Raw genomic sequence first — 16,888 nt, forward strand, 5'->3', positions numbered from 1 at the left:
AGTTAGTTTAAAACTTAAAAGAAAACATAATAATTGCAAGATTTACAGTTAGCAGCTATTAAAAACGATTTTGTATTGTTTTCTTTTTTAAATGTATTAACTTAAAACCTAACTTATGAGCACAATGGTTCACGGAGTTCAATGTATTTTCGTAGGATGATTAAAAATAAACCTTATAGTTTTAAGGCTACACTAGCATCTGTCCCACAATTATAAAGACCCCCACCCCAAAGACAACTAAATCAATTCGTTCTTGTTCCTTTCGCCCCAAAAATCTCAACCTTTCGAAACCCCATTAGAGTTTATACTTCAAAGTTCTAAAAAATTTCGGATGAAATAAAACAAAATCCAATATTATTGTGTAGATTTATTTAACGTTAGGTAAATAAAATGGAGATTCATTTTATAAGTTTTATAACATCAGAAATTATATTATTTTCAAACTGAAATTTTACACTAAGAATGTTTTCAGACCAAAATGTTTCCAGTGTTATTTTTTTTCATTCTTTTATTTGTTAGTGACATTTTTATTTATACAAAACATTAATTTTACATTATTATGTCTGCAAATAATGGATTATCCAACTAACATTATTCGTTGCTTTTTAAAAAGAAATTTTTAAATTATAATTTATTTTATTTACTTGTATACATTTAAAAGCCTTATAAATTAATATTTTGTGTATATAATTTATAGAAATAAAATAATAAAAACAATTTCGCAGAGTAAAACAATAAATTAAAAGAAAACAGCTTTGTTGCTTTTTGTTGATCCTTTTAAAGTTCAACAAAATTTTTTGTTCAGTGTGTGAGTAGCAGAATTCTTGATAAGATTTCTCTATAATCCTTGTATATAGCGTCGCAGTTCTTCTTCTGTGTCGTAAATCATAACCGGGAATGGTGAACCCGGAACAAATTCGCCAGCCCATTTAACTTCTACTCGATAGTCACCAGGTTCCGTTGGATCATACTTTATGGAGGCAAAATACAAGTTATCAAACTCTTGAAAAAAATAAAAAAATCTTACCTTGCAAAGTATCGTTCTGTCCTTTTGACTTTCCCGTTGCATTTCAACACGGAAGGCACCTTTTGGACCTCGCACCCTCACAGTTAGTTGACCAGCTCCAGCTCCTCTTGTGTCACAAATAAAACGCGACTGGAACGTAGCCAGCACTCCATGTTCAATACCAGGACCATATACACGAACCTTTGATATAAATATTTAAGAAGTTAGAAAAGCTATCATCTAAGTCTAAGACGGTCTCAAATTTTACCTTGCTAGCATCAGGAGCTCCAGCAACCTTCAAGCCAAATGGTGAACCAGGCACATGCTGTCCACCATACTTGATAGTTAGTAAATGCCTTCCAGGTTCCTGGGGCTTGATGTTCAGTGTAAATGTGGCATCTCCGTGATCGTATAACTCACAATAGGCAACTTTCCGTGGACCAGCACAATGAGCTGTTAGTTCTCCGGGACCAGCTCGTCTAGTATCTATCCACGACTTAATTTCCTTTCCTACAACTCCATGGCGAAGACCTTCACCAGAGGCTATGACCTTTGAAGCATCCATGGAAGAACCAACTGCTACGGTAAGTGGGCATCCCTTAACAAGTCTTCCGTTCCACTTGACCGAAAGAGTCAATGAACCAGAGGACGACTTTTGCGGAGTATACGAAGCCAACCAGATGTTTTCATTAGGTCGTGGTTGAGCCAAGCTCACCGGAACAGAGGTGTTGTCTTGGTGGACGAGGATCACCTCTGGTCTTCCAGCTGGAGCATTTGTTGCGTCGATGGTAAAGTGGGCAGCCTCTCCAGCCTGAGAAGCTGCAAGACCCCGTCCAGTAAGGACAACCTTATCGGCTGCTTGTTGAGCTGTGACGTAGGCACTCCTAGGGCATTGCACAATTGACATACCGCTCCATGTTAAATCGAGATCATGCTCCCCAGGAGCAAGATTATCGGCGGAAACGAAGAGTCTTGTCTTGCCATCACTCAATTTGTCAACTGGAATCTCAATTTCATCGATTGTGCAAACGAGCTCGCCTGGACCTGCCTGATCAACATCGAAAACAATCCGAGCTGGCAAAATTAGACGGCCCTCATGATCAAGAAGAGTTCCCCAACCTCCAACTGGGGTGACCTTCGAGGCTTCGACACATGACACATTCCATGGAGATCCGGGCAATGAGCCTCTGTTGGGACAGCTTGCTCGAATTTCATACCTGCCCACAGACAATATTGTGTAAGAAATTCGCCATTCATTGTTTCCAAGGGCCTAAATATAAAATTTTTGATTAAAAAAAAGTTTAAAAAAGAAACCATTTATCTCAACCTTAATTTTGGGTTCAATTCTTTCTCCAAATTCATCAATTCGTTCGATCTGAACATTTGGGGCAATAGGGCAATAAACAACAAATGAAGCTTCTTTATTTCTGTGGCATACTTCAAGACCAGTTCCAGCTGCCCGAGTGTCACCTTTGTTTCCAGTTGCGGAAACCGTGAAGTTAAAAGGCGATCCTTGCACAGTTTCTCCACCATAGAGTACTGTAAGTCTGTGATTTCCTGGAACCGACGGAAGAAAATCGACGGAATAGACACCATCACTCTGCTCTGTTATCCGAACTGGAAGATTTTGATTGCTTGGAGAAACTGCATATGCTTCGACTTCTGCAACTCCAGCTTGATCAGTTCTCACTAAAAATAAATTCAATAAGTTCATTAAGTTAAACAAACACAAACGGAAACAAAAACAATTTCAACTCACATGTAAAACAAATCGGGCTATGAAGAGCCATCTGTCCCTTTGGAACACCTTGAATGGCCACTTTAGATGAATCGAATGCTTCGCATGTGAACGGACTTCCCGGCAGTGGTTTAGATTGATGAAGCACCTCTGTTAAATAGAAGAAAACTTAGTTTGAAAACTCTAGAAATTCAAGCCAAGTCTTACCAAGCACACATTGTCCAACTTTGTTGATTGTAAACTCAGCCTGCAACTGTCCCCCTTTTGTCTGATAGCAACGAACAGGCAAAGCCTGCCCTCCTGGTCCCGAAACCACAACATCAAACTCTCTTGCCGGTCTCCCAACTGTGTCGATAGCAAACGAAGTCGTCTTTCCCACTCGAGCCTGATAGAGACCCAAGCCACTGACACTGATTTCCTTACCAGCTCCAGGTGGCAGCACACTGATCTCGAGAGGCTTCAGTGATACTGGGACTCCGTTGTATAAAATAGTTATCTTATGTGGTGCGACTCTTGTGGGATGGTAGACAACTTCCCAGATACCACTCTTCGAAGGTCCCCGAATGGAGTGGGGCACTTCTTCAGCACCACAACGAACCAAAGCCGTAAGTGTTCCCTGTCCAGCTTCATTCAATGACACTGAAATGCTAGCGGGTCGGTGGCAGAGAGCTTCTCCTACCTCAGTTATCTTCACCAACGATGGATCGAAAACGGTGAGAGTCCGTGTTGCGACGTGTTGCCTAGTATCCCGGTCAATAAATCGGATCAAATAGTTTCCGATCATGTTGGTCCGGAACTCAGCGCTGTGTCTTGTGATTGTGTAAGCCACAGGTTTGTGATCAGGACCCGAGATTTCCGCAATCTGGTCATCGGTAGGAAAGTCGATGGTGGCAAGACTTCCAACTTGAATCTGTTGCGTTGTCTGCTGAATGTCAACATGGAAGGGACTACCATCTACGGGAACGTCATTGAAAGTAATATTGACGTAGTGGGGTTCACTACTCTGTGGTATGAAAGTGACATCATACAATCCCCGAGCACAGGCAACTACCTCTGCTTTAACAGTGCTTGTGTCTGTGGAAACAACAAGTTCCAAAGTACCTTCTCCAGCCCCAGCAGCATCAACACTGAAAGTTACCGGAATTCCAAGTGGTGACGGCCCCTCGTGCTGTTCCAGTCCACTGATGGTCACACGAGATACGTCAAAAACATTGCATGAGAAGGGGGAACCATTTATGTGTTGGTCATTGGCCGTAACACTGATCAAATGACGTCCAACTGCAACCGGACGGAATGAAGCCTTATAGGTATCTCCTCTATGGTTGATTTGACAAGCCACATTGTCTCCAGACGGAGATGTGACAAATATTTGTGGTTCCACTCCATCGAATCCGTCAAGCTCGAATGTATTTTCCATTTTCACAGCTGCCTGTTTGAGGCCTTCTCCGGAAGCCATAGCTCTGGGAAGAGAAACTGGAGCCGCAGCAATATGACACGTGAATGGCGATCCAGGCACTGGGTGTCCATTGAACCGCACAGATAACGAATGAGCTGCAGCTTCGGTTGGCTTAAAGTTTACCTTGAATCGAGCATTTCCCTCGGATTGAACGAAATTGGGAACATTTTTACCATTTACTGCAACAATTATTTCCAAATTTCCAGCACCAGCTTGACTTGCATTGATGCCAAAACTGACACTCTTTCCAACAACTCCTGGACGAATATCAGTTACGATTACTTTCTCGGCAGAGTAGGCCTTCAATAAAAACGGACTTCCCTCGACATGTCCTCCTCCCGGAAGACGAACTTCTACTGAGTGATCCCCAACATCGATAGGTTCAAACTTTACGCTGTAGCCAACGTCTGCACGTTCGATTTTTGTGGCAACACTACGACGGGCGGGACCGAGGACCTCAACCAAAGGCATGGTATCGGATTCCACCACGAAGTCAAACATTCGCCCAACACTAACCTTATCCATAGTTTCCGGGGAAACTATGCGGGCTGCTGCCGATACTCTGCAAGTGAATGGACTTCCTGGAACATCCTGCCCGTTGAATCGGAGCTCGACTGTGTGATTCTGAGCATCACGAGGAGTGAAACTGATTGCGTAGGTGTGCTGGCCCTGACCCTGAGCCGAGGTTGGAACTCGACCACCATTAACGGTTACTTCCAGGTTTCCTGGTCCAGCTTGTGAAGTCTCAACGAGGAATGTGACTGGCTTGCCAACTGTTCCAGCACTGACATTTTTAACTTTGATCGCATTGACATCATAGACCTTTAAAAAAAACAACAATGTTAGTTCATACATTTTTGACAGAATGTAACTTGGGGACTCACCTTAGCGGCATATGGACTTCCAGCAGTTGGTAAACCATTTACCGTAACATTCACACGATGCTCCCCAACGGAGCGTGGAACAAAATCAGCCTTGAAAACTCCCTCAGCGGTCTGGTGAACTTGCGCTGGCACAGATTGCCCAGCAGGTCCTGATTTTCGGACACAAATAGTCCAAAATGTTCGTAGGTTTGGTTCGCAAATTTATATTCGCGATTTGTTTATGTTCATTTTTATTTTTATATTTTGTTACCAATTATGTTTATTAAATATTTTTGTTGTTTGTTGTTGTAGCAATAAGGAAGAAGACAATGAAGTCAACATTTTTTTATGTCAGCAAATACAAATATGATTGGGATGCGTGTGGACGGGTGGGAGTTTCAGGTGGAAAATGAATTGTTTAATAACAAAAGCCTCAGTTGGAAAAAGGTCAGTGGTTCTTATAGTTATTTGCTATAGGAGGATGCATGCTCAAGACTTAATTTCTTAAACCAATAAAGTACAAATACGTATTCCAATATTATCTACCATAATCCAAACCAAGGAAAGTTAAGGCACTAGATTTTTGTTAGATTATAAACTAAATGAATTAATTGTGCGCAAACGAACAAAAAGAAAAAACAATCTTTTTGTCTTAATAAATAATCTTCAAAATAAAATCCACACAATTAGTAAATAATTTTTTATTTTAAAAGTTTCATTCGGTGTTAAAAAAAAAGAAAAGTGTGGTAAAAAGTAAAATATAACAAATTCATAAAACTTTGTGTGTTTCATATGGATTTTTATCTAAGTCTAAGGTTATTGCAAAAGTAGTAATTGTAAGATTGGTTTCCTTCATTTTTATATAAAAATCAAAAAAAGTTATAAAATAAAATATTTATAAAAGTCTAGTACAAAAGTCTTCGTCGCCCTGAAATAATATACAGATACAAAAGTGAGAAATAAACAAAAATAAAATAAAAAGGAAATAAATTATGTATATCTTTTTTTTGTTGTTTATGTATAAAAATCTTACGAGTATAAAACAAAAAACATAAACATTAAAGAGAAAAACATTTAACAGAAAATCAGTGTGAGAGACAAGGTAAGAGATGAGGAAACGTGTGAAATTGGTTGATAAAACTAAAGGTTACTAAATTGCTAAAAGTTTATTAAAAACTACAACACACAACATTGAAAAATCTCCATGTTTTTGGATTTAAAAATAACAACATTAGCCTTACGGTCAAATTCTCTACATTGCAATCTCACAGCCATTAATTTCTTACTTTTTCATTCATGTGTCATATTTTTGAATTGGGTTTAAAATTCAAATACCTAATAATTTTAGTTTAACTTTATCGATACTAGTTTTGATACAAAAAGAGAGCATGAGAAGCGTGCGATCGAGAAGATAGAGGGATGTCACAACAGAAATGAGGTGCGTAAATTTTAACAAAAGGTAAAAAAAACTTCCGAAGTGTACCAGCCACAAACCGAAGTCTGTAAAGACGATTAGGAGAACATCGTAGTAGAACCGCAGTCTATGTTGAGAATATGGAAAGACTACTTCTCCAAATTATATAGGGGCGATGACGAACCGAATTCCGCTGCAAGGGAGATAGAACCACTCAACCTCGGCGACGCATATCAATAATTCCGCCTACCCGACCTTTATCTAAACTGAAGTCAAACAAAGCTGGTAGAGCTGACCTCATCGCTGCTGAACTATTTAAAGCAGCAGGCGATGACTTGGTACGGAGCATGCACCAACTCATCTGCCAAATATGGTCGGAAGAAAGCATGCCCGATGAGTGGAATCTTAGCATAGTTTGCCCGAAACATAAAAACGGTGACCCTCTTAATTGCACCAACTATAGAGGTATCAGTCTCCTTAACATTGCATATAAGTTCCTTTCTGCCGTATTATGTGAACGTCTGTCAAACTTATCTGTTTATGCAAAATGACGATGGAGAATGCACGCTGCTCTATCGAGGTCGGAAAAGATCTCACCGATGCATTTGATGTCAAAAAAGGTTTCAGACAAGGCGATGCACTGTCATGCGACTTCTTCAATATCGTTCTGGAAAGAATTGTTCAAAACTTAACCGTCAACACTAGAAGCACAATCTTCCAAAGGGCCATCCAATTACTCGGGTACGAAAATAATATTGACATAGTTGGAAGATCAAAGCATGATGTGAGTGGAACGGTTTTGAGCATTGCGACGGAAGCGAAGAAGATGGGTTTAGTGGTCAATGAGGGCAAGACCAAGTATATGCTGTCATCAAAAGAAGACAATGAACAACGACGTGTTGGACAAAACGTCACCATTGACAGCTATAACTTTGAGATAGTTAAGGACTTTGTCTACCTAGGCACCGCTTCTTAACACAGACAACGACACCAGAGCTGAAATCAAATGAAGAATAACACTTGCGAATCGCTGCTTCTTTGGACTAAGAAGGTAATTGAGAAGTAAAGTCCATGGAGAATGGAAGAGAAGATATAATGACGAAATGTACGGGGTGTACAGCGAAACTAGCCTTGTTAACAGAATTAAAGTCCAACGGCGTAGATGGCTAGGTCATGTAGAGTGAATGGACATCAACGCTCCAGCCCGGAAGGTCTTCGGATCCAATCCCGAGGGACGGCGCATTAGTGGAAGACCGCGACTTAGATGGTACACGCAGGTGGGTGAAGACCTCAACCAACTTGGTGTGCGAAAGTGGAAAAAGCTGGCTAGGGACCAAGTCGGCTAGTTGGTTGAGGCCCAGGTCCGCCCGGACTGTAGCGCCAACCTTAAGTTGGTGTCCCACAAGGGAACGTTTTCAGTCCAGTACTATTTTTTCCATTATATAGATTTTAATAATAATTTATAATCGAAATCGTTTCATTCAAAAATGTTATATCTACTTCAAGTTTATTTGTTTTTCATAATTAATATTTAGCTTTTGTCTTGAAATAAATACTGACTATTTTTAACCATTACAAATGTTGATACCAGGTTTTAGATAACTTTCAAGATTTTGAATATATTGGGGCATATTCATAGTCATACTTTAAACTCTACTCTATTTGAAGTGGAGTCTGAATTTAATATCTAGTTCGTTAGTTCGGTTAGGTTTAAGGTATATTCTACTACAATTCTAGCACAATTTCATTTGAACATATACAAAATGGCTTGTAGAGAGGAACAAAATAAAATCTGTTAGCTGGAGATCGTAATCCTTAAATTTGTTTACATTGTTCTGTTTGCCGGTAGTTGAAAAATTGTATGTAAGTCCCGTGGAGCTGTTAAAACATGGAAACACACAGATATTCGCAAATCTTTCCATAAATTCCTATCTTCAATATTTAGAAGGTCAATCATAAATTTGAAAATTTTTCTTTCCGACATTTTACATACAAATCGTTCTTATCTATTTTAAAGGCATCCATCGGGTTTAGTAGAGCTTTTGTTTTCTGTTGAGCTGATAGCATATCTTTATTCAGCGAAATATCAAACTATTGGTACATGCTTAAATTATTTCACTTTTTAAGTTTTCAAAAACAAATTCTAGCAACGTAATTTTCTCAATCAGTTTGTTAATTTGTGACGTTTTATAGATTCAAAAACAGCTTAAACATAGGTTCTTCCGTATTTATTTTTAGACTTCTGGCTATCGTTTTAAAATGGGTTTAAATTGTCTATGCATAACTTAAACTGATGTTTAGTTTAGCAAAGACGAAATCAGAACTTATCAAAGAGCTATATTTGGAAATAAATACTGCTTAGTAATGCACTACAAATTTTGATACTACTTTTTAGAGAACTTTTAAGATTTTAAATTGTTTAAAAGATTGATTGTAATTGTAACTCAATTTAAAAGAAATAAATATGAATAATAAATTAAGTTAGTATCGCAATGGATCGAATTTGTGGCTGACTTTGGCTAAAATGATCTAAGGCCTTTTTTGTAAGAAGGTTTTGACATGACATGATAGAAGAAAATGCATGAGTTTGAAGAATAATGGTATCACATCGAAAAGTTTATAAGCTATCAACCAATAACGTACATTTCCCGAAACACAAAAAAAGAAAACAAAACGTGCAATTTTCGACAAGTGATTTGGAAAGAAAATCAAATTTAGCACATTTTGGTGTGAAAAATTTATGATAAATTGTTTTGGAAAATAACTTTAGTACAAAATAGTCAAAAATTTGAGGAGTTCTGGAGGTATCAGGAAGTAAATTAATACAAATGCACACATTCCAAAAGAAGAATAAAACTCTTTGCTATACAGAAATGATGTGTGCGGTTGTATAGGCAACCGAATCATTTTAAAACACAAAAAACAGTTAGAATTTCGTATCCACCATAATTGAATGATCCAAAATATTTTAAGGATCAAGTTCGAAACTTACCTTCGACATTTACTTCGATATCTTCTAAGCGACCGCCGGTATGATTGATTACAAAAGAATTTGGCTGATGTACTGGGCCTGGCCCACCTAATGAAACTTGCGGTCCTGACATTCCACCGCTTATATTAACGGTAATGGGACACCCGGGAACGGGCATTTTATTAAATGAAACGTTGATTGTGTGCTCGCATGCCTCAGCCGGGACAAATGATACGGAGAATCTAAAATTACGAATCAAAACGTAAGAAAGTTTTCTGTTTTATGTTAATGGTAGTAAACTTACCTTGCATTACCCTGTGGATGGACTTGTGTGGGTATGTTAAGGCCTTTAGCGGAAATTGTTATCTCTAGATTTCCTTCGCCCGCATCTCCAGCATCAACTGTGAACTGGACGGAGCGACCCACCGTTCCTCTGGACACGCTTCCCACCACGACTTTGGTTGCGTCGTAAGCCTTGGCCAGGAACGGTGTTCCCTGCACTGGGAAGCCATTATACTCCACATTTATCGAGTGTCCACCAACAGTGTTCGGAGTGAATTCCGCAGTGAAACCAGCATGAATGTCTCCAGTCACGCGGACTGGTAGTTCACCATGTGGTCCTCGAACACTGACTGCCAATTCAGCTGCCCCACCACCGCTAACTGTGATGTGAAACGAGGCCGGTCTATTCACCGGGATAAGTTCGAGATTTGTGAGATTCAGCATGACACGACTTGTGTCCGCCACAGAGCATACAAACGGACACCCTCGGACGGTTTCTCCGTTAAATTTAATATCAATGAGATGCGGTTTGGCTTGTTCGGGCGTGAAAGAGACCAAACAGCGTCCACCACCTACAACTTGCACATGATTGGGGACTTCCCCTTCGTTAATCGATATTTCTAATTGACCTTCCCCAGCAGCGCTGGCGTCTACACGGAACTGACATGGCTGTCCGACAACTCCTCCATTGACGTCGGTTACTTGTATTAAACTGGCATCATAGACCTTTGCTACCAAAGGGCCACCAGATATTTTTGTTCCGCTAATTGCAGCTTCGATGATGTGCGTTCCGACTTCGGTGGGGACAAATTCGATGCGCACTGCACCGTTAGCCGCCTCATGGGTAACGCGGGCATTTAGTTTAGATTTGTTAGGCGTTAAAACTGTGGCCACGCATTCGCCTTTGGTAAGGCTTGCTCCAGGAGGCGGCAGTATCTCAAAAACCGCCGGTGTATTTGCTGGTACGAGGCGTGTCGACTCGCCTAATGCTGTTAATCCCGGTGAAGACATTATTTCAACGTGCCACGGTGATCCTGAAATCAAGAAGAAAAAAAAAACAAAACATGAGATATACATACTTAAGTTCAAATTAAGTCACGTAAATGTAATGAAGTAAGCTACACATAATCAATCACAGGTAGATAGAATTTATTATTCTTCTTCGGTCTAACAAGCGCAGTTAGTCATGCATGCGGTGAATATTTTGTTTCAAGCATCAGTGCTGTCGCTAATAAAGTTCTTAAAATTTGCACTTTTCACTTTTTATTTGAATCAAATTTTACTATTAGAATCCTGGAATAGAATTTTCAAGACCCTACGAAATATTAGAAAGTTGAATTATTAATTTTGCAGGACAAATGAATCATGAAATTGAATAAGTAAGATAATTTCATTACAGCGAAACCGATCATTTTAAATAACTATTATAGTACCTTCGACAGCATTGGTTGAATAGACGGTTAAAGATATTGAAGACCTACGAAGATACCCCAAGAAGCGGAACAGGTTGATAAAAACGCATTGCAAATATTATAATCAGATACTCGTAAATTGTTCAAGACATGACATGGAGCCATGCAGAGTGGTTATAGGAGAAAAGTTGTTGTAGTTGTTGTTATCTTTCGTCATGGAACTGTGCAGAATTTTCACTTCGTCTTGTATTTCTTTCAACACTCGGTCTTGAGATTCGCTTGGTTGGATCTTGGATCGCTTGCATTAAATTTTCTTAAGTTTCAGTTCAAACAATAAATAAATGTAATACAAGGCTTGGAGATTTTTCTTCTATTTAAGGTTTCTAAGTTTGAATTAATTTGAAGATAATATGCAAGTTGAGAGGATGGCGACACAACGACGCGTAGCGCAGCCATACGTAGTGGGAGTGCTTATACATTTTCATTTATGGGTTAGGCATGAATTATATCCTGGTGCTGAATACAAATTTTGTATTTTACAATGATAACGGCTCCTAACTTGGTCAACAGTTTATTTTTTAATATTCTTTTGAAATCAGATGCTCTTGGAATTGTTGATGCACTCTCACGTTTAAGGAATTTTCATTAGAAACTATAATTTATAATTTTTGAAATATTTTTGCATTCGCAAGTCACAAGGCTAAAATTTTAGAGAACTCTCTTTTAGATTTAAAAATAGGGTGACCGAATTTATTTGCACACAATTTGAACTTTTAGTTTTGTAAGATTATGCATTTGAAGTTCAAAAACAAAAGGTCCATTTTCGTATCAAATAAAACTGAAAAGTCGAATAAGATGACATGCATACATATACCGTTTTAAAAGGGATTTAAGAGACAAGGGTTGTCAACAATATAAGTTGTAAATGTATTTTCTTCATAACTTCTTATATTTGTGGATTTCTGGAGTTTTTAGAAAATTCAAAAACATTAAGAAAGATTTAGCAGGCTTGCTATTAAATGAAAATATGTGAAGTCTTTTTCGAACACATTTTTTTGACGTCGAGCTTATCCTAAAATTTAGTTAATCTTCGAAGGAACTTCTATCTAAAATGTGAGGAACCTTACACCTAATAGGTCATCCTTCGTAGTAAACCAGATTCAAGTTAATTTTCAAACAAATTTTAAAGTCTCAGATAAATATGTCATCCAATTTCTTTTCTCAAGTTGGTAGAGAATAAAATTGACACCTGTTAAACTTACAATGATTAAGAACAGTGGAAGCAATTGGGAAGGGAGGATACGATTAGAAAAGAGATACCGATGTACATGGTTTTGAACGTCTGCACATTGTAATATTAAACTATTGAGCCTGGTAAAGCATTCCACATTCATGAAGTGCGCCTTAAGAAATAATCTCTGTACTTTACAATTTTTTAATAGGTACGCCCGAAATTGAGCTCAAGGGTAAACTGATGAGTATTCCTAGAAGAACGGGTATTACGGTTGAATTGTTAGGAGGGAGGAATGCAACTATCTATTTTATTAGAACATTCCTTATGAAAGTAGCGATAAAATAATGACAGGTATGAAACCTTATGACGATGCTCGAAAGATACAAACGTTTCAGCTAGACAACGTTCACCTATTTTTCGAGCTCTTTTGAATTCCGTGGGTTATAGGAGCACATGCCCAGATATGGCAATTGTACTCGAGTTTCTTACTAATATAGGTTTATTAGATTATAGCCACATCAGAAGGGGTACACAAATTATTGCATCGTCGGAAAAAACCTAAACTCTTGGCATCATTTTTGGCAAAATTAAATATGTGATCACTCCACAATAAGTGGTTTTTAATGCACATACCTACGACTGAAAGCTATTCAGTCTCCTCGACAAAACTACCACTCATGTAGGTATAGCAGCATTGGAGGAGGGTTACGCTTTTGCAATAGTAGACACATTGAGTTTTCAAAAAATTAAATTCTACACGGTTTTTGATTTCCCATTGAACAATGCTGTCAAGATAAGAATATAAAGAGCTTATCATACGCTGCCGTTGGTATTTCACATCCGAAGAACAAGGATGCAAATTAAGAAACAAATATGAGAAGCTGATTGTACTGTCAACAAGGAAGCAATTTAGTGGGTTAGAAGTTTCAGACAGAAGATCATTTATAAAAATAAGAAAGAGTGTCGGAGACAAAACGGAACCCTGGGGCACACCAGCGTTTATTTTGTTTATATCAGATGTGAACCCGTCCAAAACTACTTGAATTGAAAGGTAAAACAAAGAAGAAAATCATCAATACCAAAAGCACGCATTTTCAATAAGAGAGCTTGATGCCAAGCTCTATCAAATGCGTTTTGAGATATCAAGTGCTATGATCTTAGTTTCTCCAAAACGATGTAAGGATTTGCTCTACTGTTCGGTAAGAAAAACCATGAGTTCACCATTGGATCTATAGCTACAAAATCCATAACTCCGGTTATTAAGAAGCTTTTGTTCTTCAAGATATTTCTTAAGCTAAAAATTTATCAGCGTTACCACGACCTTTGAATGAAGGGGTGTAAGTGCAGTTGGACGACAATAAGATTCGCATTTTTAGGGATAGGCTGAACAAATTCTGTTTTCCATCCACTTGGATAGAGACCTACAGAATAGGACAGATGGAAAAGCTTTCGCAGTGATTTTGAAGAACAGCGTTGAAGAACACCTCTTCAGAACAGAACAATAGCAGAATAGCAGGATTTGTGAATGTCAAGATCTTTTTGTTCTATAGCAACTGAACGAGTGCAAAAGTTGAACGTTAACTATTTACGGTAAATATCAAACAATACGTGATTAAGGCGTAACAAAAAATGTCAGAATTTAAAAAAAATTACTTCAGTTATGTAAACTGTAAGTAGAATCGTGATTGTACTTAAATTTCTAAGTTTAGGGCCTTTACTATGCCTTCTTCTTTTGAGATAATTTTGAGTATTATTTCTGCCTGGCCAGACACTTTAAAGGCCCTTATTCCATTCTACTTGAACTAAATCTTAATTCAACTCAGTTTTTGTTTTATGGATTTTCTCATTAAAGGGCTCTTCCGCTATTATTTATAAGTTTAATTATAACAATTTCTTTAAGCTATTATTTTGTATATTTTAACGTTCATACACAAAATTATACATAATTGCAAAGAACACATAATAATATTTTATAAAAAGAGAAATCAAAGAAACAAACATTTACATAGTTAAAAAATGTTGTTGTTGTAGGTTAAATGTAGAAAAAAGAATCTAATTGTTCACTTAATGACCTGAATGGGGAAATAATGTGCATTTGTTTTATTAAACTGCTGACAAAAGCAACATACCGCAATTATATTTAAATTTCAGTTGTTACGATTTGGTTATGTAATATGAGCATGAGTGAACAACCACTGTCACCTCTATGTGTCTATATAATTTATGATGACGGCCTAGCGCTCTGTTCGTCTGTGACACGTTACGACGTTACGTACTAATAAATTGCTTGACTTTTGAACAGAACTACGAATTACGATTAAACTATAATAAAAACTGGTAAAAGATTTAAAAGATAGAACTAATAAATTATTTCATTTTATAACTTTATACCTATAAAATAATTATATCCCCATACTTCATGACACAGAGTTTCTATGATGACTCAATATTCATATGATAATGTAAAAGTTTTTCCTGTGGCATTATTTACTTTCGATAGCCTAATAAAGCTTCACGTTATAAATCTAACATTTGATAATTTCATGATTGATTTATTTCATTCATTTTCTCATGCGAAAGTGTTTTTCGTTTTTATTTTGTTTTTTGATATTTGCTGCTTTGCATTTTTGAAGCCGTCGATCGTGCAATGCAAATTTTTAGCTTGTTATGCTTGAGGTCTTAAGAAAAAATAAAAATATTCGGACAACAGAAGAAAGTGAAATTGCATTCAAAAAGCTAATTAATAAATTAAACATTTAATCTGAAAATAATGTAAATTAGACGTGAATGATGATGAAACAATCTCACTTTTATTTAAGTATTCTTTTTTCTATCTATTGTTTTTAATTGGATCACCTTGCCTTAACTATTTTGATGGCAGATTGTCAGAATTTAATTCATTAAAAAAATCTGATATCTCATTAAAAAACGTTTAAATTTATTCTCTTGAATACGTACTTGGCGACTAAGTTCTTGAGTTTTAATTAGTGTTTAGTTTAGATTAAAATATGTGGCCTTAAATTTAATAAAAATCTAAATTTTAACATATGTGATTTATTAATTATAAATTTTATAGCATATAAAAATAGGTATATTTATGGGTATTTAATTGGTGTGGTTTTAGACAAAAAGAATATTTAACTCATCAGCGGAACTAAGAAACAAGCTTATTAAGAACTTCGATTAAATGTTGACTATGCAGTCAGTTAAGAGTCACACTCAATTAACTAAAACCTTTGACTTGTGGCTTGACTTTAACTTAAAAAAATAGTCATGCCTTTATCAAAGTTCTGGTTTGAAGTTAACTCAGGAAGTCAATTGAGTAAATGTTTATTCGATTGCAGTCTCGTTGAATTTTAAGAGCCATTAAAAAATCATTTCAAATTTCAGTCTTATAGCAATAACCAGTAGTGATTTCGACTTTGAACAAATTTTGTATTACAAATAAAACCATCAAATATTGTAAAAGGATTAAAGCAAATTCAATTATGGACTAAGTTCTTGAGTTTTAATTATTGTTATTAACTTAATAGCATATGAAAATAATGGTATGGTTTTAGTCAGGCAAAATATTTTACTTATCAGCGGAACTTAGAATGAAGCGTATTAAAAACTTGGATTAATTGTTGACCGCAGTCAGTCAGGAGCCACACTCAATTAACTTAAACCTTTGATTTGTGGTTTGACTTTATCTTACAAAAAAAAATAATCAGGCCTTTAAAGTTCTGACTTGAAGTTAACTGAGGAAGTGAATTTACTAAATGTTTATTTGACTAACCTCTTGACTTTTTAAAGTCATTTTAAAGTCATTATTAAATTTTAAATGTCATTTAAAATTTCCAATTTGTTTTGTTATTGTTAAATGTTGTATATATACCATTTCTATATTTTCTACTCAAGTGATTTAATTCGAAAGACTCGATATGGCTGCACTATTGGATTATCAATTTCCGTCAGTCTTATATATCACGTAACTGCAAGGCTATCAATGCAAAAACGACTTTTAAGAAAAGTGTGTATTCGCCCGATTTGTGATTTGTTAAATATCAAATGATAGTTGATAAACGTGTAGTTTTAGAAAAGGAAAGACAACGCATATTATATAACGCTAAATTTAAGAATGTAGCTTAATTATAAAATAAGGGTTTGTCATAATTTTTTAAAAATTATTATGACTGGCCTGAATAAATTTCAGCCTAGAAGCTCAATTTTCGACAAATTTTTGCAGCAATTTTCAGAATGTCAGAAATGACTCGTCAATTATTCTCCCTCTTCCAAAGCGTCAATTGTCTTGGACTTATTTGCGTAGAATAGCATCATCACATAGCCCCACGAAATGTCCAGCGCTGTTAAATCATCGATCTTAGAGGCCATGCCACAAGCCAATGACGTGAGAGAATGCGCTCATTAAAATTTCGCGTAAGTCGATCCATTATTAACTTCCCCTATGAAGTTATTGTAATCGGTCCGATTTGTCAAATTAAATTTTTTGACATTTCCTTGTCCATAGCT

The 16,888-nt window shown here is 36.8% G+C and overlaps 1 protein-coding gene across 6 annotated transcripts in view; it reads right to left on the minus strand.

The window, feature by feature from the left end:
• Positions 1 to 352: 352 nt before the first annotated feature.
• The window catches only part of LOC129950084 (filamin-C), a 51,694-nt gene continuing 35,158 nt past the window's right edge, over positions 353 to 16,888 (minus strand). For 5 of the 6 annotated variants that reach the window (XM_056061882.1, XM_056061881.1, XM_056061883.1 and 2 more), the window contains 9 exons: positions 9,753 to 10,764; positions 9,470 to 9,690; positions 5,085 to 5,233; positions 2,952 to 5,022; positions 2,766 to 2,894; positions 2,334 to 2,695; positions 1,275 to 2,276; positions 1,028 to 1,207; positions 353 to 970 (listed from right to left, as the gene is read on the minus strand). In XM_056061882.1, the coding sequence (XP_055917857.1) occupies positions 839 to 970; positions 1,028 to 1,207; positions 1,275 to 2,276; positions 2,334 to 2,695; positions 2,766 to 2,894; positions 2,952 to 5,022; positions 5,085 to 5,233; positions 9,470 to 9,690; positions 9,753 to 10,764 (5,258 nt within the window). In that variant the 3' untranslated portion in view covers positions 353 to 838. Of the gene's footprint in view, positions 971 to 1,027; positions 1,208 to 1,274; positions 2,277 to 2,333; positions 2,696 to 2,765; positions 2,895 to 2,951; positions 5,023 to 5,084; positions 5,234 to 5,748; positions 5,992 to 9,469; positions 9,691 to 9,752; positions 10,765 to 16,888 lie in introns of those variants that run through there. The other variant, XM_056061886.1, reaches the window with a different exon arrangement.

Source organism: Eupeodes corollae, chromosome 3 (assembly GCF_945859685.1).
Source record: "Eupeodes corollae chromosome 3, idEupCoro1.1, whole genome shotgun sequence".
NCBI classification, from domain to species: domain Eukaryota; kingdom Metazoa; phylum Arthropoda; class Insecta; order Diptera; family Syrphidae; genus Eupeodes; species Eupeodes corollae.